This window comes from Tetranychus urticae, chromosome 1 (genome assembly GCF_039701765.1).
Source record: "Tetranychus urticae isolate SD_2017Ah chromosome 1, NJAU_TeUrti_SD_1.0, whole genome shotgun sequence".
NCBI lineage: Eukaryota > Metazoa > Arthropoda > Arachnida > Trombidiformes > Tetranychidae > Tetranychus > Tetranychus urticae.
Window position 1 is genome coordinate 30,736,255 of NC_142958.1, and position 23,887 is coordinate 30,760,141.

At 31.7% G+C, this 23,887-nt stretch overlaps 2 protein-coding genes across 3 annotated transcripts; both read left to right on the forward strand.

Annotated features, from left to right (window-relative positions):
* Positions 1-6,301: 6,301 nt before the first annotated feature.
* LOC107361960 (dual specificity tyrosine-phosphorylation-regulated kinase 2) lies at positions 6,302-13,433 on the forward strand. 2 transcript variants are annotated; one of them, XM_015928921.3, is made up of 3 exons: positions 6,302-8,927; positions 9,348-9,428; positions 9,567-12,010. In XM_015928921.3, the coding sequence occupies exon 3, from the start codon at positions 10,035-10,037 to the stop codon at positions 11,793-11,795; it is 1,761 nt and encodes a 586-aa protein (XP_015784407.1). In that variant the 5' UTR covers positions 6,302-8,927; positions 9,348-9,428; positions 9,567-10,034; the 3' UTR covers positions 11,796-12,010. The 2 variants fall into 2 exon arrangements, with proteins under 2 accessions (XP_015784407.1, XP_015784408.1); XM_015928922.3 differs by lacking the exon at positions 9,348-9,428 and adding an exon at positions 12,534-13,433 and having other exon boundaries at positions 6,616-8,927; positions 9,567-11,794.
* A 4,944-nt stretch (positions 13,434-18,377) lies between these two features.
* Positions 18,378-23,427, forward strand: LOC107361833 (uncharacterized). Its single transcript, XM_015928760.3, has 6 exons — positions 18,378-19,095; positions 20,739-21,059; positions 21,241-22,362; positions 22,443-22,550; positions 22,832-22,969; positions 23,060-23,427. Exons 1-6 carry the CDS (start codon positions 18,378-18,380, stop codon positions 23,077-23,079), a joined length of 2,427 nt encoding a protein of 808 aa, XP_015784246.1. The 3' UTR covers positions 23,080-23,427.
* Positions 23,428-23,887: the final 460 nt, after the last annotated feature.

Sequence of the window (23,887 nt, forward strand, 5' to 3'; positions counted from 1 at the left end):
CTGCAGGAAAATCATTTTTTAAAAAAGTTGGCTAATTTAACTTTTTGTCTAGATTTTGGTCTATTTTGACTGTTTAATTAAATAATCAGATAAAAATGGTTCAAAACGAAAGTCTACCAGTTTTGAAGTGCTCTACTGTAGTTTCAAATCCAACATCAACTCCTATCCTTTGGTCAATCTTTGATCATTTACGTCTTTTGAGCAAATTGCTTAGGTCCGGGCTGGATTCAGCAAATTATCTGAAAATGGACGGAAGCTGCAAGCACTGATCTGTGTAGTTAGTTCACACTAGTCTTTTGCTGAGCTTAACTTAACTTGTAGTTAATAACCTTAGAAACTTCATTTTCAAATTTCCCAAATTTGTGGACAATCGACTGAAAATGGTTTGGAAATCAATTGACATCAATTTCTAGCCATTAGATTATCAGATTTCGAAGTCTTTTTCATTGAACTCATAAATTTTTATGAAACTTCGTTGATCATCAAAATTTCACTGTATTAATCAATGGTTAACACTGAGTGATTAAATTATTCCTTGTGTTTCGATACGAACATTGATTCAGTCATTTTTCAAGGCAATATCCAACGATTTTTAATCCACTATTTGTGTTGAATTTCATCTGAATTATTAAACCTTGACTTTGCATACGACATTTTAATCTGAATCAATAGACAATTCAAGACTAAAATTAGCCTTAACGGTAAATTGAGTTTTCTCAAAATTGTTACAATTGACTGAAACCGTAATCAGAATTTGATAAAGAGCAGGAAGAGAAAGCAAAGATTTAGGTGAAAAACTGGTAAAATTGAATCAACTTTTCAATTTCTCATTAGTCAACTTTGATGCGAAACTACCTTTCAAATTAAAACCATTTTGATGACAAAAAAATTTGCTTTTCCTCAAAAATAACCATTAAATAGGTTTACCTATGATTAAATTCAAGGTTTAAAAAAGTCCTTTTTCCTGCTTTTCATTCTGATTGTGAATCAACTATAAATCAATTGATTAAATTTGGAAGAGATTTAAGTTGATAATATTTTTTTTCTATTGCATGTTGACAGTTAAGGAACCAAAACCAGGAACGTTCACCAGACTAAAAGGTATTCACAATTAATCGCTTCACTTATCAACTTGTAATTGTTGGCAATCAAAGACAAAAAATATCAAACCAAATAATTGGTTGACAATTGTAAACCACATGACTGACAAGCTCATCAAATGGTTAACAAAATTCAATTTGAGGACTTAACCATTACAATTGGTAGTTGATTTTATATTTAAATTGGTTAGTTCTTGGGTCTAAATGGGTTAATTCATGGTTAGGATAATTCATGTTCAATCTGGTTGATCCTTTAAACCTTGAACAAGTAATAATACCCAAAAATAGATTATCAATGAAACTGTAAACAGTTGGAAAAGGTCATTGAAATAATTTAGTAAATTAGTTTAAAATGAAATGATAATAAAGGCAACAATAATGATAATCTTACCTTCATTGTTGGCCTTTCAATGTTTGAAAAGGTTGAACAAATATCAATTTGTTAACAATCAAAAGGTAAAACATTAAGGTTGAATTGAGATGATTTACAATAGATCGATGATTATTAGATAATTGTTGATGTAAATTAGCTGAACAATGAAAACATGGTTATTAAAGTGATTTGTTTCACTTTTTGCTTTTTTTGGTTTCTGACCTTTACTTGGACTTTATGGTCAAATTGATTGGTTAAACCTGTTCCTGTATTATAACCAAATCAACAGCTAATTTGATTGGAAAGAGAAAGTAATTTAACAATCAACAATTAACATTTGTTTACGCATTGAATCTTCAAATGTTTCAATCGATTGTCAGTTGAGTTGCCTTTTAGTTTTAATGGTTTTTTTTTCATTCACTTTTTGCAATTATTATCAATATTTTACAATTTATGAATTAATGTCCATTTGTCAGAATTTTTGCCTTTCATTGAAACAACGTTTAACAGGTAACATTAACCTGGTAACCTTAATCAACTTTAAATTGTCGTTAACAATAATTTTATTTTTAACAACAAAAAACTCACACTCACACAAAGGTAATATTTTGAGAGACAACTTTATCACCAAGCAAGGCGTAATGACTTGAAAAAAACGCTCATAATGATGATGTTAATAAAAACATTAATCAAAATCTGCTTCACTATCTTATTTAAAATCTTATTTACAATCAACAACAAGCTGATTGTAACTATTTTTTAACCTTTACATTTGTTTAACAGTTGATTGATGATTAACGCGTCAAAGTACAGTTCAAGTTTCGGGTAACAACAGATGAACTTTCAATTTTCAGAACGAAATTTTCATTTTCAATTTGAAATAATTTTCCATCTGAGAACAATTATTCACTCGTAATTAATTTAAATTGATAAAGGAAATGTTGATCTTGATCAGTGAGAATTAAATTCAATCTAAAATGTTTTGAAATGAGAATAAGAAACGAAAACAAGATTAGATTAACAATTGTGAGTTTATTTTTAGACGCTTCCATTGTTCAGCCAAATAATGAAAATAATGGAGAGAAATTATTCAATTTACAGGAAATTTCACCTTGCGGTTCATCTATTCACAGATTGAGAAAATTACTTAAACAAATTAACAAATAAAATGCAAAAAAATTCAATTCCAATCGATAAAATTGACAAAAAAATAAGATAAAAATAACTCGAAAAGAGTCAACAATAAAAACAAAACCTTTTTACAAAATTAGATGGAGCCACATAAAGGATAAACCGCAATTTTTAATCTACAATCAAATGATCAATAGTCAATCTTAATCATTAAGCAACACTAAATTTAACTCCAATTTGATCTACTTTCAATGACGAGATCACTTTTACCTTCAAATTATCGTGTTTCAAGATCATTAGTCTATGAAAACATTGAAATCAACTTGATTAGTGTTGAACAAGAGCAACAAATAGATCTTTTTTTATAATGTTTACAGTTGCTAATATATTTGACAAATAAAGGGACTTTAATCAATAATGTAACCTTTAAGGTAACATGATTGACATTTGAAAATCATTTGAAGAAGACACTTGATACAACTGGAAATTTGATGAAATCAGTTGAAAGATTGACTTTAATTTTTACCGTTTGTTCATTAGGACATGATATTGTCAACAATTGGCTTAATCATTCTTCCTGAAACAGAATCATTCTGAGCCAGTTATCCTTCATATTCAATCCTATTGCTCATTTTAGTCTGATAATTGAAGGTAATTTTAAATGATTAATTTTTTCTCTCGTGTTCCTATCATGATCAACATTATTATCATGAAACAATAATGACAACAAAAATAAAACCAAACAATCATCTTGTGACAAGCAAATGGTCAGGTTTAGCTAATCAATGATTATTGATTTAACTTGAAGAATAATTTTGCTTAACAATTTAAGAGCAATCCAATTGATCCAATTTACCAACAATTAGCAGTCTTTTGTGAATTACAATTGAAGTTTACCAAAGTGTAAACGCGAGCATCTTAAATGTCATCTTAAACAGCAGTCAGTCAATGATTACCTAATACAAGAAATGATTACAATCGCAAAGCAACCTTAAAGTAAACCTTGAATTGAATAAATTTTACTGATAATTGGGTAATTACATGTAAAACGATGATAAATTGTTGAACATAAATCATTTGAAACATTGAAAGGATAATATTTGAACATTATTAATGCAACTTTCACATCTTGAAAAAAGATAAACTTTCAATTCGCCTTTTAATGGATATTTAAAGTGTATCAATTAACCTTCTTTATAACACAATCATTATTGTTGTTTAAATTGTTTATTATTGATGAAACAATTTGATGAGATAATGGATCAATATTGTAAACTTAAAGGGCTAGAAGGTAAGAGAAAAATTAACGAAAAGATGAAATGTTAAGACAAAGTGAAAGGCAAAACAGGTTAATTTGTTTACTTTTGCTGTCTCTTCTGGTTCACCCAAACATCCCAGATCATTGCTATTAAGGATGAAAACAAATGCATAATTATCCAATCTTCATTGTCATCATAATCATCTTTCAGTTTCTTCCTATTTCCATGGGTTAAGTAAGAACCTGGAAAAGAAACTGAAATCAGGTCAAAGCCTGGAAGCAAGACAACAAAGCAAAGGGAAGGATAAAAACGGAAGAGAATCGATCCAATGAGGTTAATAATCGTCAGAGAAAGATGATGAGGATGACGAAGGCGAAAGAAGATGATAACATGAAGAAAGAGAAGAATGGTTGGAATAGATTGAGATGGCGCAGAATTGGAATCTGATTAAATTCATCTCTTTTCCTGATGAAAGTTCAAGTTGTAAGTTCATCAGATGAATTGAGTAGCAAAGGATGAAAAGAGACCAGAAAAGAAGAGAGAAGAAGATTGAAGATGAAAAATAATGAAATGTATCTTCAAGGTAAGAGAAAGTTGACTGAGAATGTTTCACAGAAAAAAAAGAGGCGAAAAACGAAAGGTAAAGTTGAATGGAATGAAAGAGAAATGAGTAAACTTGGAATGAAACTGATGGTAATGATAAAAAGTTAACTGGAGAGGTCATTGTTCGTTGAGAGAAGCAACAGTTTCAACTGTTTTCCTTGGTTAACCCTTTACTCAATCTTGGCTACACTTTTTGTTCTTCTCCTATTTTCTGGCTCATTTTCATGATGAGTTATCATGCTAATCATGTTATCATCATCATTAAGATAAACTGTTGAACCAAAATATCAACTTTTAATCAAAACTCTGATAGTCTCTGATGATGAACAATTGTACGCCTTTTGGGTTGTTGCTGTTCATTCACTAAGCAAAGGATCAACAAAATTTACTTACGTAACATTGATTTTTTTTACTTCCCTTTCTCTTCCTTTGTATTATCATGATTATCATCATCATCATGATCGTCATTGCCAAACCTTTAAACACCTCTGCAAGTTTAACTCAGTTTTTCCGCTGTTGCTTGCCATCAATAGGAACATGAAAAGGTTGACTTTGCTGCTGCCGTTCAGTTTACATGGAAACGCCGGGAATCAGCTAATTAAACAAAACAAAAAATAGATTTATACCAATTTGTAAATTAGCAACGACAATTACTCACTTTAAAGTAACTTTAACAGCCTTTTGCTGCCTGATTAACCAGTTTAAGATTAACAAATGGATAAACATTTTCAAACTTGAATCTATTTTGGGTTTAACCCAAAAAACAGCAAGTCACTTTGACTCCGTTTTAGACTCACACTGACCATAAAATGATTTACAAATGGCAATGAAAATCTGGTTAAATTGATTGAGATTACAATTGAATTTCATCTTAATTGCATTGGAAACACTCTTTTACCAAATCAACAATTATCACTTTACCCTTCCTTTTCCCTCAACCTTTCAAAGGCATTAACCACAAACAAATCACAATTAATCTTGAAATGTTTAATAATTATCATTGATTTACTCCTAAATTCACCTTCAACTCGACAAAACTGGTGAACCAAAAAACAATGAAAAGTCAATGAAACCAGAAGGCATTTCTGGTTTTCATTACAAATTCTGGTCCTAACCTTGTTTTGTTTTAGGTTTAACCTTTTGTTGGTCAAATGATATTAGCTTTCATTAATGATTAAATACTCTCGATAGTCTTGATAATTTTATACTTTGAAGACCGTGAAAATTATGGTAGCTGAAAAGTGATTATCATTATTATGATGATGATTAGGATGATATTATTTCATGAAACGGAACACAAAATGAACAGTTTCATTGTAAAAGTGAGCAACAACAAAAAAATGTCTCTTTCAATCTGTTTGATGATTTACCAAAAATAATTTAATACCAACCGATCATTGATCCTAACCAATTCTCATACATTACAATTGTTTCTCCTTTTTCTGGTTTCAACAATCAAGGTAGACATTATTAATGGCAATTACATTTACCTTTACCTTCATCAGTATTCATCTTGAACTTATTTTCATAACCTTATATTTTTTTTCATGGGTCATTGAACCTTTTACTTGAGATAATATTTACAATTTCAGTTTTTACACCAAAAAAACATGATCATAATGGTGATGAACAAGATGAAACAGGATGAAACAATTTGATCCAATTTTGGTCTCACTTAATAACACGTTCATTTAAATTTGCCGTTAATTGTTGGCATATTGAGTCGTACAACAAATGCTCATTTGTACTGCAACAATAAGAGCAACACCAATTTTAGTCTTCAATTTAGATATATTTATCTTGATTTTATCACAAAGGATGAGGACAAAATGAGGTTCAAAATTTAGGCATTTCAGAGCTTTTTTAGTGAAAATTGTATTCATTCAAATGTTAATCATGAAATGTTGCAATTTTTCATTTCTCCTTCAACATCAAGCGACTCTAACCTTTAAATGCTTTCGGGTTGCACTCATTTTGTTGGCTGTGGTTATCAAGTGAAAAACATTGAAACCAAACGATAAAGAAAAGCAATTTTCGAATATCTTTTTCGAATATTTGTTTTTGTAAAATTTATCTCGATCTCGACTTGAACAGTTTGTCTTTGCAAATGGTTATCTTTAAGGGCTAAGTCAATACCAGTATTCAAAAATAGATGCTTTGGTTTAATTGTTACAATGAAAAGAAACCATTTGGATCAAGTTTTCCATTAATTTTGACATTTGATTAGACGATAAAAATGAAATAAAATCATCTGAATAGACTACATTTGCCTGGTTGTGAGCAATGGAAAATTTTTACTTGAAAAAAAGACCCAAAACTGGTTAACATTATTTTTAAAGATAATGTTGTCTATGATAATGATATTTATGATGGTGATGATTATGATGATGGCGATGGTGATAAAGGTTGAATGGGAATGATTAAGAGTTTTAAAGACGAGCATGAAACTAGGCTATGAAATGAATTTGAGTGAAAAAAGGTTGCCCTTGACATGAGGATTGAAGAACCGGTGGAAAAAAGATGATGAGAGATGAGAAGGGAAGAGGTTAAAGATGATAAGGAACGAGACAGACAGAGAAGGGAGGAAAGAGAAGATAAACTTTCCATTGATAAGTGGACAGGGAAAGGGAGAAGGAAGGAAGATAATGGATGATGAAGGAAGATGAAGGAGGAGGAAGTAAAAAAAGGATGATGAAGCAAAGATTTTGGATGATGATGAAAGGGAATGAACTCAGACTTGGATGATGATGATGATAGCCAAAGAGAAAGAGAATAAACTCGGTTTTTTTCTCTTCTTTCCATTTGTCTTTCCTTCGAGTTGAGGCTTTTTGTCCCACAAATTTGGGCTTGATTGGGTCAGCAGTCATGCTCAAGATTATTGATCGCCATGATCTGTTGAAGCTTCCCATCTCTTCTGGTATATTAGGATGATGATAATGATGATAAGGTAAAACCAAGTCGAGGTAAAAGTATATCATATTATCAATAAATTTATTGATTTAATCAAAATTCCCAGTCGTTTGCGTCTCTATTCAATTTCAAATGATTAAGATTGTACTTTAATTTGCCTTTTACTGCCAATTTTCAAGCTAACATTCAAATTTGCCTTTGCTTTCGCCTTTTCAAGTTTCAAAAGCTGAGCTTGTTTTTTTTTATTTCATTTTGCGCCATTTTTATTGATTAAAGATAAATTTTGTTTTCTTTTTGCCTTCTTCTCACCATTCAATTGTCTTTTAATCATTAATTTGCCAATTGTAGTTTGTTTGGGTTGTTAGGAGACTCGGGTAATGATGTTATGATTTTAATTTATGCTGGGAGTGATTTTCAACTCCCAATGTCAAGATTGACTTTTGATAATGTTTGGGTTGATTAAAAGGTTGCTTGGTTGGCTTATGTTTTAATTGTAGTTTTGGGTTTTGTTGTAAGATTTTTATGCGTTTTTAGCGGGTATTTTCAATTCATTAGTCTTATTGTTTAATCAATTTTGTTTACCAGTTCATGAAATCTCAAAGATGAGATAAATTGTGAGCAAATTCTGGAAGCAAAAGGAGGTCATCGATTTATATGAACATTCGAGACAGTGACCTAACCTCGATTCAAATCATTTCCACCTTTTTTTTGCTATCTTCATCAACCTCCTCCTCATCAACAGAGTTATCATCTCTATTTTAATAGAAACTAGCATGAAATTTCCAGATAATTTCCATTGATCTACACTTCTGTTCAGTTTTCATCAGTTTTCATTAATTGTGTCAGATGATGATTTGGATTAATTATTTTATGGAAGCAATTGAAGGGTCAAGTTGAGTCTAACCTTGTTATTACAATTTTTTACTTTTTCTGGTTTCTGGTTTCTGCTTTTACCTAAACAAATTTGCATTTTAATATACATTTGAATGGCTTTTTTTTCAACCAGATAATAGTAATGATAATGTTCAAATTAACCCATAAAATAATTGGGTAAAACAATTGCAACTGTTGTTTATGATTAAGTGCGTTTTGGTTTAAGAAACAGAGTTTTCTCTCTAAATTATTAAGTGTTTATCCGATTGTTAAGATAGATTAAATTAAATGAATGAGAGTAAATAAAATTAAGATGCTTTTAAAGTTGGCTTTTTTCTGAGTCAAACTGATTAAAGTTAAATTAACGAGATTGATAAATAAATGAGAGTTTGATTTTTTGAATTAGCCGGTTGTCTTTATTGAATCCTGGCTCATTCCAGCTCACTCAAAATGTAAACACAATTGTTGATGGAGCAAAGTTGATCCTATTTTCCCCTTTCATTTCCCTTTGACTCCTTTAAGGCCAATAACCGAAATACCTGATTAATATGATTGTTGAGACTTTTTTAGAAGACGTTAGTACATCATCAACTTTCGATTGACACCAAAATCAAAGCTGGACTGCGTTTACTTGGAGTCAATGGTTTTTAACTGGCAAAGTATAGCTTACAAATTATGGTAAGTTGAAGGTTATAACAATTAACATCTCTTTATATCTCTTGTTTCCTCTCTCTTTCTCTCTCTCTCTCTGCCTCTCTATCTTCATCTTCCTCTCTTTTTGCTTCATCTTTATTCTGTGTAATTCAGATTGTTGTTCCCTCAGATTGTTCAGTTCAGTGTTCAGGGTTTCCATGATGCGCATATACGGAAGAAAAAAGGTTTAGACAGAGTTGATAATACAGAAAGAGAGTTCAACAAAGTTGAATAAACTGCTGTCTTCTGCTGTCTTGCTTTTCTTTCTTTCTTTCCTCTATTTTACTTCTCTCAGTCTTTCTTCCATCTCTTTCTTTATCTTTCTTCTCTGCCTTTCTATTTTGCTTTTTTAATTTCTTTTTTCTGATATTCTGTTTTATCCGAAATATCATGTCTGTCTTATAGATATAACCACATACAGAGTGTGTGTAAAGTTTTCAGGAGAGGGAAAGCAGCCCCCACTTGATGCGCATTTGACATTAATGGGTTCGTTTACTTTAAGTAGAGATTGTCTTTCTACACAACATTTTCCCCACCCACCCTCCACCAAATTTTTTACACACTCTGTATACAAGTATTACTCTCTTTTGTAACCTGGTTTTCTTTCTTTCTTCTTTTTTTCAGACTGCCAATCCAAGCTTGCTTGCAATTCAAGCCCTGCTTCAACCATCAACATCAACAAAAAACTCTCACATACACACATCATACACGTATGAGTTGTAAATATTTTACGAAAAAAGAAGTAACAATTAAATATGGTGTTCCCTAAAGTCAACACAATACAATCTACTGAATACTTGTGTAATTTTGATAACTCTAATATCAATTGTTTTGGTACTAACTTTAAATCCATCGACAGTCAACATCATCTTTTACCTTCATCATCGTCATCTTCATCATCTTCATCATTTTCATCTTCTTATTCATCTGCATCGTCTTCACTATCTTCATTTTCACTTTTCACATCTTTACATATTTCTCCACCATAACTTTTAATCAAACTCGTCATCAACCTTTACAATTGAAATTTTTAGGATTAAAAAAATAGGACAACCCATAAGGAATAAAAAGAGTCAAATTTGGTTCAAGAAAATGCCTTTTTCACGGGCAAGATCGCTTATGACCAACATGAATGGATCAACTAGTGGTCCATTTTTACCTCAAATTTCAGATAAAAATGGTTCCTCTATGGTAGGTTCAAATTGTAATACAAGTTCCGGTTTATTACCGCCAATTAAAAGCTCATCTTACAAAGGTTCAACCAACGGATTGAACAATATCAGTGATAATAATGGTGTCTCCGATAATGGTGACTACTCCTCAGCAGAAGCAGATTGTTTGATCAATGGTTTTAACATGTCGGTTGTGATGCATGGTCAAGGTGATATTGTACTGCCTCGAGCCCAAGTAAATAATGGGCTACCCGATGTAAATGATAATGGATGTAACTCAAATGGAACCCATAATGGAAGTTCCAATGGATCCAGTGGATCTCACGGTTCTAATGGTACCAATGATACTATTGGTAATAATTCACAGTCAACACCCAGTCAAGATATAGAGAATGAAGAGCAAAGCTATAATAATTGTCTCAACAAATACAATAATGGGAACGGATCAACGTCCAATTTAGTTGGTTTAGTACCTTATAAGGGTAAAACTAAACCTTTAGTGGTCACACCTGAACAAGTGATGAAACTGTATTCATATAAACTTTCAGCTTATGAGCATCATGAAATATTTGGTTACTCTCAAATTTATTTCATCGGTGCAAATGCCAAGAAACGATATAGTGTTATTGGGGCTCCAAATAATTGTGGTTTTGATGACGAACATGGTTCCTATCTTCATGTTCTTCACGATCATATCGGTTACCGTTATGAGATGTTAAAAATAATCGGTAAAGGTAGCTTTGGACAAGTCATAAAGGCTTACGATCACAAAACTCAACAGCATGTAGCCTTAAAGATGGTTAGAAATGAGAAACGTTTCCATCGACAAGCTCAAGAGGAAATCCGTATTCTTGACCATCTACGGAAACAAGATAAGGATAATACAATGAATATAATACATATGTACGAGAACTTTACATTCCGGAATCATATGTGTATTACATTTGAGCTTCTCAGTGTTAACTTATACGAGTTAATCAAGAAAAACAAATTCCAAGGTTTTAGCATACAATTAGTCCGTCGGTTTGCATACTCCATTTTAAGGTGTTTGGAAGCCTTGTTCAATAATAAGATAATTCATTGCGATCTCAAACCTGAAAATGTACTTCTCAAGCAACAAGGAAGAAGCGGAATTAAAGTGATCGACTTTGGTTCTTCTTGCTTTGAAACTCAAAGAGTTTATACTTATATTCAATCCCGATTTTACCGTGCTCCTGAGGTTATTTTGGGCTGTAAATATGGTATGCCTATTGACATGTGGAGCTTTGGTTGTATCCTTGCTGAATTAGCAACCGGATCTCCTCTTTTACCTGGTGAAGATGAGGATGATCAATTAGCCTGTATTATTGAATTACTTGGTATGCCACCAGAAAAATTGTTAAAACAATCGTCCAGAGTGAAAAGATTTATTAGTTCTAAAGGTTATCCCCGGTACTGTTCAACGACAACCCTCTCTGATGGAACTGTATTACTCAATGGGGGACGTTCCCGACGTGGGAAGATACGAGGACCTCCAGGCTCAAGAGACTGGTCAACGGCATTGAAAGGCTGTGACGATGAGCATTTCATTGACTTCATTAAAAAATGTCTTGAGTGGGATCCTGAATTACGAATGACACCTCATGATGCTCTAAAACATACTTGGTTGACTCGTCGTCGCTTACCCCATCCTCCGCAATAGTAAATCAATCTCTCTTTTACTTGTATCATCTTATAACATGTGAACGAAAAGCAACACTGCTTGGACAATGTGTTTCACTCTCTTTCTCTCTCTCTCTCTCTTTCTTTTCCTACCCCACTCTCTCTATCTGTGTTTTATCTGAATAGTCTGATCAAACTTGCTATTTACTAATCATCAATTTAATAAATTTTCGTTTTCAAATCCTTTCCTTAAAACTATTAACCCATCTTAAAATATTTATTTTACCATATACAAAACAAAAAATTAGAGTCATTCAATAGGATTTTTTGTTCCAGCTAAAATTAATCTTCTGATTGATTCAGGAGTTAATTTTAGCTGATTTGTTTATAAATTTAGTTTCCATTTTTCACCCCCCTTTTCTTAAGATTACTACAGGGCATTTGAGTTCACATTTTGTTTGAATTAGCAGATCAACTTTTTTACAGATACAGATCATATTGAACACCTACTTGAAAAGAGAAAGAGAAAGAAATGAAAAAGAATGAATTTATGCAACTCTGATTTCTCAACAATCCGAGTTCACTGCCAATTCATGATGACCAATAATTCAATTCAAGCGAGCGTGAGTCGAGATGCCCTGTAATTTTAAAGCCTTTCAAGCACTGAAGATCTCATTGCCTTTGAATAACTTGAAACAAGAATTGCTTGTTGAAAAAACCACCAAAAAAAATGTCACCTTAAACCTCTAAAACTGTCAATTTTCATTCTTGTATGTAGATTAATGAAACCTTTGTAAACCAGAATTGGTATTGGAATTGTCGAGAGATTACCTGAATAAAAAACGATTGACAAAAGTGTCGCTAATGGGCCTCCATGAAATGGACGATTTTTCATCAACATCCACAGTTTTCATCAATCGCACCAGCCGAAGTAATTCCCTGTCCTAATTGTCAATTGATCATTAACTAGACAAATACATTTCCCCTGAACCGGTTGTAGACTCATTATCACGTCTAATTTGATTTGATAGTCCTGATGTTTCACCTGCTTATTGAACTGATATTAAGACGGAATCCTTGATCTGTCTTAAATTATGTATTTATTATCATGATACTCAAAGACTTGTCATTTTAACTCGTTTCTCAACTTTTTGGAGGTTCAAAAAAAATGATGGCAACTCATGGATAAATGCAGCTGAGATCGACTTGAGTTAGTTTTGATTGGGAACCAGAAATATTAAATGCCAATGAATGATCCTTTTCTGGTATCTTTTGCCCCATGACTGATCAGAACGAGACTGTTTTCTTATGATTGCGCTGATGGATTCAATTGACTGTATGCTTTGGACCCGTTTTGACCAGACATTGTTCCCGATGAATTAAGAATTAAATTTCGCCTGCTCTCACTTACGGAACGCCTGGAATAGTCAAGATGGTCAAAATGGTTTTATCAATTGTTCAAAGTTACCTTTCACATTTGTTCATGTCAGTTTAACCTCGAGGATTACTTGATTCGTATAAATAGACAAAAATAATTTACATTTGAGATGTTAATCAATTGTAATCTTGTAACAAAGATTAATTGTTTCATCTTACTCATTGCAAAATACAAGTATAATGCAATAAGCAAATTGAACGCTTTTACATCGTGCTATTAAAGCATTCGTTTTATAAAAAATAATAGCGTTTTCATTAATCATTTAAACAATATTTTTACGTGTTTTCCTGGAGCCAAAAAACACCAATAGTAGTACATAAATGTCAAATTAATGAAGGAAATTAATTTCCAAACATTTATTTAATTACTAATTATGTGGGTCCTTAAATTAGTTTAGGCTTACAATGTAACTGATTAGGTAGGAATGTAACTGTAAGGTTTACAGTTTGGTGCTGAATAATTGTTCAATACCGTATTTGCTTTTCAGTGTCACCCTTTTTGATTTTTGTGCGTCATCATTGGTTTAGCAAAACAAAATTTGACACTTTAAACGTAAAATTGTGCAAACAATCAATCAGAGACAACACCAGGACCATTGTAATTAGCAAATATAACTGTCAGAAGAAATAATTGATGACGCTTCGCTTCAAAGCAAAAGTCTGTAACAAGATGATAATTTGTTCATCTGCAGCGATACAGCTACATTCAGATTAAATGTTCAAGAAATGGTAATTATTGTTGATGATTTGCTGGTGCGAATGTTTATTGAAATCATTTATTGCTGTTGGTGATAATGCAGGGCTATATGAAATGCGTCAAATGAAAAAATATCAATGATTAAATAAATAATTAACTTAGGAAATTGTAAAGTCGGTGGCAAAAAATGATCAGGAAAAATTGAGCTTCGTATACTGTTGTCCATTGGTTTTCAGCAGACACCTAACGCTGTAAGTTTACCAGCGAGGAATATTCAGAGACATTGGACACGAAAGTACGTAAAAGTCGAACTGATACGTCATAATTTACTCTAACTACTCTAACCACATTTTTTCTGCCTAAAAATAGCTACAACCTATATCGATTTTTACTTATTAAATGTTAATTATAAGCGAATTAATTAAATTTCAAAAATTCAAATGAAAATCATCAACAAAGAGTTGATAGTTACTTTAATCGGTAAAAGATGGAGTGACCACCGTGGACAACTTTAGGTTTTTGGGTTCAGCTCTTAACCATTAACTCGCAACTACAATTTAAAATGAATTAATATTCACAAGTCCGAATAGAGCGATTTTAAAAGTCAGAATCCCGACATTTTTCATTTAATGACATTATTTGAACTTGCTGAAAGCTATTGAAGCTCATAAGCAGCATAAAAAGACATTTTTGACCATCTTGTTGACAAGTGTCCCAAGATGTATTTTTCGATAATTTCATATTTTTATCAATACGATATAAATTATGAATTTTTAGGTCTCAAAATTCGACGAAAAAAACCTTAATTTACTCATCGAAATGGTCTGAATTTTGAACGTACAGCTGAAAAATTGACCAAACTATTGCCCTGATCTGGCTTCATCCGAGTATCATTTGTTAAGATCAAAGTAGCGTCGTATTTCGGACTGAAAGGGAAATAACTGAAGCGATTTTTGAATGCATTTTGGCCTCTAAGACAGAAAAGGTCAGTTCAGCACTTCAATTGTCTAAAATCAGAACCTCATTCATTCTGACAATGAATAACAATAAGTTGCACATAATTTTTGGTTTTTCAATGTTATTTGATGATCGAACCTAAAAATTTCTAGGTTTCCTGGTTAACCAGAATGTCCACTCTTAACCTTGATCTAATTTGACTGAGCTCATCTTTAACTTGGTTACCTTTCAATTTATTACAAAAGATAGCCAGTTAATTCAACAATTATCATTTCCATCAACACAATTTACCAAGTTAATATGTAATTTTGAAATTCATTCCAGTTTAAACGTGATTAGAATAGTTAATTGCATTCAATAGGATAATATGATTGAAGTTAAAATAAGGTCTTTGCTTGTGTGTAAAAGACCTGTGTCCATTTATTAATAATTAAAGTTAATCAGATGATTAGTTACCAAGGCTGACCATTTGTTTGATGAACCAACTCTTGAGCTTCCAAATATCTTTACTTCATTTGTTTAACTGAATCATTGCAATTATTACCAGCAATTAATCAATTTACTTTTTTTCATTCTAATTGTTCTGATTCTGTGTTTTACAAATGTCTATAAATTTTCATTTCTTCATTCCGATGGTGAAAAAAACTGAATTTAAACTTGTTTTGTTTGAAACTCTTGCGACTAGCAATTAAAATTACATTAAATTAATTATTCTAATCATACTTTTTCTTTCAGGTTAAATTAAACTTTAATTAACAACATTAAGGTGAAATATTATAATAGGAAAGATAATTATGTCTCTATGTTAATGAAAAAGGCGAGTAAATGGTCAGATGAAGCAAACTGTTGTTAAAATTGTCCATTATGTTTAACCCAGATTTTGAGTTGACCATTAATCGACTTAAATCATGATCAGACTAATTTGAATTTACAAGTTTAATTGTTTACAATGATATATGAGTTTCAATTTTGTCAATTGAATAGGATTCTGAGTTAGGTTTTTGGGTAAATTTGGTTAATCCATTTGTATTTTTGGGTTAATATTTTTGGGTAAAATCTTTCGCTTCAATTTTTAGGTTTTAAAAATTAAAGATTAATCGATGGCTCCGATTAATTGATTGTAGTTATTTAATTTCGGTAGACTTGGAAATCGGTTGAGCCTAAAACCTAAAGGTTGTAACCAGAAAAACCAGAGTCTGAAATCTGTAATATGTCAACCTTAATTCATAAATTTGTGGTAACATGCAAATTGATCTGACAATGACAATGGTTTGTACGGGATAAATTGTTTGAAATGTTTAACAAATCAGTCCCAGTTAATTGGTTAATCTTGGTGAATGTAGGGAAGGAAAGCTAATTAGTTAAATGTAGACTGAGTGTAGTCGTCACTTCTCAAGAAACAATGATCAAAATTGTATGATAATTAGAGCATATCATCTGGACTCAACCTGAATGAACAACATGAAAAAAGTAAAGGTGAACCATTTTTTTGGGTTCTCCTCCTGCAATAACCCAATCCTATGGATTTAATCCTCATTAGATAATTATAATTATCATAATAATTGTTAGATATGTATTGTGACCAATGGATCATCATTATTTTATCACCGTTTAAACAACTATGTAATGTTATTATTTTTCTGTGTCTTTACCTTTTCTTGTTGGACTAATTTGTTATCTTTTGACCTCTCTTCAAATCATCCAAATAATTATCATGATGAACATCATTCTATCAACTGTTATTATAATATAATTATTACCAATAAAAAAGGGAAACCTAAATTGTTATCCTTTCAAACATAAAACACTCTGTAATTGTATGTTTCAAGTTGATTGAATTAAAGCTCGTTTCATTGTAACCTCGTTGAAGGGACAAAATTGCAGCTCAAACTAGGCCTTTGAATATTATTTTAAACGATTTTAATTTTATGCTTGATTATGATTAGTTAATTTTATTTGTTTTTTAATTGTTTAACAGTTTAATGGCTATTCATAACCAATATTACCTCTCAATTGTTGAGTTTTAAAATGAGCATTAAGCTCATCTCTGGTTAAGAGTCTCGTAAATAATCATTTACCGTTTGGTTTATTGTTAAAATTAAGGTTAAGTAGTTGATCGATTTCGTGATTAACTATTATTTTATAATTTGTCATTTTGATCAATTTACACTTCAAAAATAACACGCAATATGGTCAAGCTATGGACAAGTCTCAATATACCAATTATTAATAGATTAAACTCAATTCATAATTAATCTACATTCATCTGAAGATTTTTAATTTCTGATGATTTTATAAAGGATAAACTCTTGGACTGGATTAAGGTAAATAGCTTTGTGGTGACCTCAAGTTGAATGATTTGATAATATTGAATGACATTTCCAACGATTTCACCAAACAAATGTAGTTATTGCCAGAATTGAGGGAAAACACTATTCAATGTTGATTTGTTTCCTTCAAAATCAACTGAAATATTGTAAACATATGATGATTGATGGTCCATCTAAATCAAAGATTTTGTTTACTTGTTGTTCAATCCTTAATTTGACCATAATCATGATCATCCTCTTTTGTTCAAATGTGATAGGGAACAATCAACTTGACAGCTTTTAACTCTTAAGCATTCATTTGCGTGACCAATAAGAATCGACTTCAATACAAAACAGCTAAATGGTTATGGTTCTTATATTTCGATGTACAGTCTTGTCTGGTTGATTGGTACAGGGTCTCCTGGTTAACCGATGCTGTAAAATATCATTCAAACAGTTGAACCCAAAACTGGTTAATTTCAAGATAATGTTATTCTGGTTTTCTTTGTTGTATGCTGCAAGTGACCCTGTAGTTTCGTTATGTGCCTTCAATAATCATCATTGTAACCATCAAAATATACTTGAATCAGGTTGAAAGTCTTATCATTACCAAGAAAGAGTGAAACTTGGATCATGAAGAGATAGGGCCAAGAGCATGTCAGAATTTGCGGTCAGAATTTGATGCTTGGTTGACTATCAAGTTCTCCATTGAACAATAAAGGATAATTGATATAATATGGTCATCTTTGAGAGGGTGGATGAGCAGGAGAAAGAGAGAGAAAGAAAGTGAAAGGAGGACAAAAGTGAGCCTTTGTTTTATGGTAAATGTTAACATTCAAAATATCAATCCAATTTAGATTTGTACGGAAAAAACATTGTCCACTTGATTGAATTTAAATGTATCCATTGAAAATTGTACCAACCAACTTTAATCAATCTGTAAATAAGAGAAAATTGTTATTAAATTTTGTACTTAAAATTCAATATAATTAATGGACCAACACTGCCGTTTAATTGATATCAATTGTATTCCTTGGACAAGTTTATGGAGCAACAACCAGAGGCTTTCATTTTTGTGCTTACAATGAATTGATGTTTAAGGTGATTTCATGGTGTTATTTACAAATTTGTGAAATGATTTGATTAATGGTCGAATCGATGAATGACTTGAATCGACTGTTACGCTTAGTGTCCACCTTTTACCGCTATTGTTACTCCTATTATGAACTTGCACCAGTCGAGTGTTTATAAGTGTCAAGATGAATCCACTCTTAATTTTATCAGCTCGATCCTTGGTTCAACAATATGTTTCCTCGTAGATCATCTCGATTCCCGTTGCAATTGTTTAACGAATGGAAGTGTAATTAAAATGCCCATAGGAATTAATTTAGTTGTTGTTACTGATATCACTACGATTGTTAATTCTTTTGTTGTTAATAGATGTGGACATCATAAGTTAATAAACACTTCAGTTCATTACCGCACTGACTTGTCAGCCACTTTGAAAATAATTTCAACCTTATGTTCATCATCTGTATTTTCATCGCCATCATTACCAAGTAAATTGTCATCTGGTTCAAGATATAATCATTATAATTTAATGTGTCCCATCATTTTAATCATTATCAGCACTTCCCTTGTGTCAGCATCAACATCAACATCTTCCTCTTCATCACCAGCATCATCTCCATCAACGGCATCAACCAATAATGTTCAATCTGGAAGGCGTATAAAGAGTCAACCATCTTCGGGGTTTAACCTGAGAATGGTTCAAAACAATGATCTATCCTCGTCGTCTTCATCGGTGACAACAGTATCGTCCATCAACAGGATTACAACGGCAAATCAAATCAATACTTTTTGGTTGGTGGCAATCATTTTCAATGCAACATTGGCAGCTTTGTTTTTCCTAATCTTTTGTTACCTTTGCCTGAAAAAATGTAAGAACAATTAGATTTTAAAATTTATTGAAAATTTAGTTACAATCAAAATGCACAAGAATAATCTCAAGCATCTCTTCCTGATTTGGTTAACTCTTTAAGGCCTGAAACAATCACGGTTTACTGTATTTCAGTCAGGCTGATAGAGACATGAATAGATTCAAATGAGATTGCCTTTAATTTTTCAGGTTGAACTTGTCACGAAATATTTGTGTGATAATCATGGCAATAATTGCTACCATTAACAGCCAATAATTCAAGTTATTGTATATTTTGTTTAATGGTTGACAATTGTTCAGTTGAAATATCGCTGACAGAGAAGCATGAACTAAATTACAAAAGTACCTCTAAATTGGCAATAAATAAATGATGCCAAGAGTCTTTCACACTCTCTCATGAAATTACAACTGTTAATTTGTGAGAGTTATGATTGAAAATAATTAACAATAGTTCAATAAAACAACATGCTATTCATGAAATACATGAAGCTTAAAAATAGTATCAAAGTGAGCGATATTTTATCCAATGATCAACATTTGATGAATCTGTTGAATTTAACCTGTTCAATCAGTTTATAAAATGCTATATTGATAGATTCAAGGATTATTCCCATGAAATCAACTGATTTAATGTTAGGCATAAATTATCAATGCTTTGGGTACAGATTGATTTAATGCTAAGATCTGAGCTTATCTCTAATGATACATCAGGTGATTCGTTTAGTTTATTGTGAATCTAACATGAATTTACAAAATACAAAGTTACACTTAGATAACATAAATTAACTAATTAATATAAATGAATCATGAGCTTTAATTAATCAAGGGATTGCTTTACTAGGCTTGTGACAATGGGAAAAATGGAATTTCAAGTTAAATAATTAATAATTAGTTGTTTACTCACGCATTTCTGTGAATTGTGTTGAATAATCAGCTTGAAGAGGAGGTTCAACAACATCAACAACAATAGCAAGCAACATCAAACAAGCTGTTAGCTTGTAACACATTTAATCAACCAACCGCATAACAATTAGCCAGAAACATTGTTTAAAGTTAGATCTTCATGAGACTTGACTGCCTCTCCTAGAAGTTATTTAGGGCAACATTGGTAGTTCAAATTCATACAGATGATTACATAGAGAGAAACTGGAAGGCTTATTAGCTAATTTACATGTTGATTTAAAATAATTTGTAGTACACTAATCGTGATTAGCTTTAAATTAAGTGATAAAGAAAGACTGTGATGGATTAGTTTGTCTAACCAAGATGGCAAGAGATCCAGAGTTGATTTATGGCTGAAAAGACTTGATGATCTTTGTATTATTAGCTTCTGAAAATGACAAACGTAGATACAAGAATTCAGTAGAAGACAAATTAACAAATTTAAGGTTAATATTAACAATTCACATTTAAATGCACAAACACAACCAGGAGAAAATTAAAATCGGTTTAATTGGGCGTAAAGCAGTTAAGTTTTAAGCAAGGTAACTTTCTAGAAAAATGGGAGAATATGACATTTGAATCATCCCTTTGTTTGGCTTGGAAGGCTGCAGTGTCTTGTCTTTTATTGTTTACCATAAGAATTGTTTACTTTCTATAAATGATAATTATTGATATTATTAATGTGATTTTTATTTCTTTTAGCCCTTCAATCTAGGAAGGTGCGATTGGATAGTCGACATGGTGATCCACTTTTCACTCGGAAATCATTCACCGCGCCAAACGAGTCAAATGGCCAAAAACAATCATCAGTTTACACTATTCCAATGGATAAACATTTGTTGTCTGTTAATTCAACCAAACAATCATCACTCAACAAATTTAAGATGGCTGGTCGTTTAACAGGTCGATTGGCCACATCAAGTCCCATCCAAAGTAATAATACAATTAGTACCTTGGATAGTTTTAGTGAAAGTAATCCTTCTAGTCCAGCCAGATATGACCCACCACCAAAAAATCTCCAGGGTAAGAGTCTCACCAAAGTTCAAATGCAGCTAATGTATTCACTCAATTATTTAATAGATTGCATTTTTATGTTGATATAGCCATTATTTTTAACCTTTTCATCCATTCAATTCATTTTATTACCTTGTGTTAATTATTTTCCATCGTATTTCTCTCATTTATCCTTTATTTATGTAATCAGGTCCATTTGATAATTTAAGAGCGCCAGTCGATGAAAATGCTGAAAAGGTAGTTAACTTCACTGGACCAGCAGAAGCTATTCATGCTGCCAAATCACTTTACCATAATAACATAAAGCTTAGCCCCGTTAACCCTATTCAAGCTGCCGATAATCAAGTTAAGAGTGATTTTGAGATGAAGAAAGATCAATCATCATCAGTGGCAACAAACAATCATAATAAACAAGATACTATACCAATTAATCAATATAATTCATCTCCTCTGCCACCATCATCGTTATCACTTTCGTCTACATCATCTACAACAATTTCACAAATTACTGGTGAAACCAAAAAAGAAACCGTAATTGAGTCCAAAGATCTGATAGTTGACAGAGTTCTTAATTATGAGAAACCAGCTAATAGTGATTGTGATAAAAATGAGAATGGATTATCTGATCCTGCAAATCACCAGCATCCCATGAAGCATAAAAACAAGAAAGCTCTTGCTGTTGGTCGAGACTTACAAAATATTGGTTCTCGAGTAGTGGCCAAATTAAGGAATGACAGAAAAACTTCAGTTTCAATCCAAACATCACCAACAATCTGGTTTGGAACTGTTGATCTCAAGAGCGATCCAACAATAGCATGGGAACCTCATCCAGTTTACTCAGAACCTTTTTCACCTAATCATGACTCTCGAGCAGAAAGAAAATATTTTATTTACCTTGTAACTGATGCATCCCCATATTTTCGGAAAAATTGTATTGGAAAAATATCTCTTCCTGCTAGATCAGCTTTAACATTATCTCAACTTCGTGATATCCTCATGAAAGCAGAAGACTCTTCATTGAAAGATGTTTTAAAAAAGAACAGGTCTTTTCGATTTTTGACCGAAACCTATAGGTTTGTTGCTCAAAATGAAGCTATTGCTCCGATTGATCAAGTCTATCCAACTCAAGGTATTTTTATTAAACTAAGTGCACCCGACTATTCAATCATGCCTACTACTGATCGATCAGATACTAATCATACAACTAAAGTCACCGGTACTGGAAACAGAAGGCGAACATATCGAGATGATGCAAAGTTTGCTACTTTCATTAATATTTCCGACACAAACCCTGAAAAAACTGCTGTTAAAAGTAAGACAATTAAGAGTGAACTCAAATACATTGTTCCTGATTTTATTATAATCTCATGTTTCAATATTTCAATCTTTCAGATCAAGAAAACTTTAAACAAAAAAGGATCACTTTCAATCAACAAGCCAAACGGGAACAACCCATTCATCTTTACCAGGATGAAAACAACTCAGAGCCAGTTTCAACAAGTAAATATTTTTATTCAAAGTTTCTTAAATTTTGAACTTCATCTCAAGAATCCAAGAAATTCTGGAATCAAGATTTTACAAAACATAGAGAAAATGCGTAGACAACAATTATTTTGTGCAAATTCATTGATTGTTAAAATCAATTGATACAATTGTTACAATTGATTGAATCAATTGAACCAAGACTAGCGATAGAACAGTAAAAAATATTATTAATAGTTCAATTGTATGTTCAATGTACTTACAAATTGTCTTATTTGATGTAAATCTTTCAATTTCAGGTGATCCTCGTAAAAGATGTGCTCGACCAACATGTAACAAGCCAGCAATAATGGGATGTGGAAAGTGTAACAATGTCTTTTATTGTGGTATTAAATGTAAAAATATACATTTCTCTGATCATCGAAGTATTTGTTCAAGTAAGTTTTGCTTTTCTTGGACCTTAGCAATTTGTTGAACACTTTCCTTCCATTCTCTATCTAATTCATTGCATTCTTATTCTCTTTCAGAGCCACCCTGGAAATTTTGAATCTTCAGAGTAACTGAACCCTCTCTTGCAGTTTGATCCTATTCCTCTAAAGAGCTACTCTATGAAAATTGCACCCATGATTTGGCCATTCTAGTCGAAAAGTTGTGCATTAAATTTTGTTGGGTTGAGCAACGAAATTTGGAATCAAGAATGGAGTCAAGATTTTTTTAACATTTAAATATTTCTATCTATTAAATCGGGCCAGTCATTAACAAAGCGGAAAGAATTGCTCGAAAAGAATATAAATTAAATATAATAATTTAAACTGTTGCTTGTTAATTTAAAATGTAATAAAAGAGTCTAAAGTTGATTTACAAATTAAACAAAAAGTAAATACGAAACCTTAAACCTAAAAATTGATGATCATTGTTTAAAAATTGATACTAATTAACTGTTTTAAACAACTCGGTGAAATAATTCTGTATTTGAGACGGAATTTGTCGCAATATTCAAATCCTACTTTGATTTTAACCTTTGGTATTATAAAAACAACAAAAACGATCCGAAAAATAAGCGATTCGTTGTTGGGTTAATTTTTTGACAATAAATTGACTAAACTATGGATCTTTAGTTAATATTCTGTTAAATTGTTTAGTGAACTCTACAAGCATTTTACATCTGTAAAATAATATATTTATCTAAACAATTGTTACTAAAAAGGGACAATTAGCACATTTATGAATAAATTGACTAAAGTGGACAAAACGGGTAAATTTCTTTCAAATTTAGACTATAAGGACATTAGAACTGAGTCCATTTGTATGATTTAAAGATTTCTCTGATGAACATTTTTGAGTAATTAGAGGTC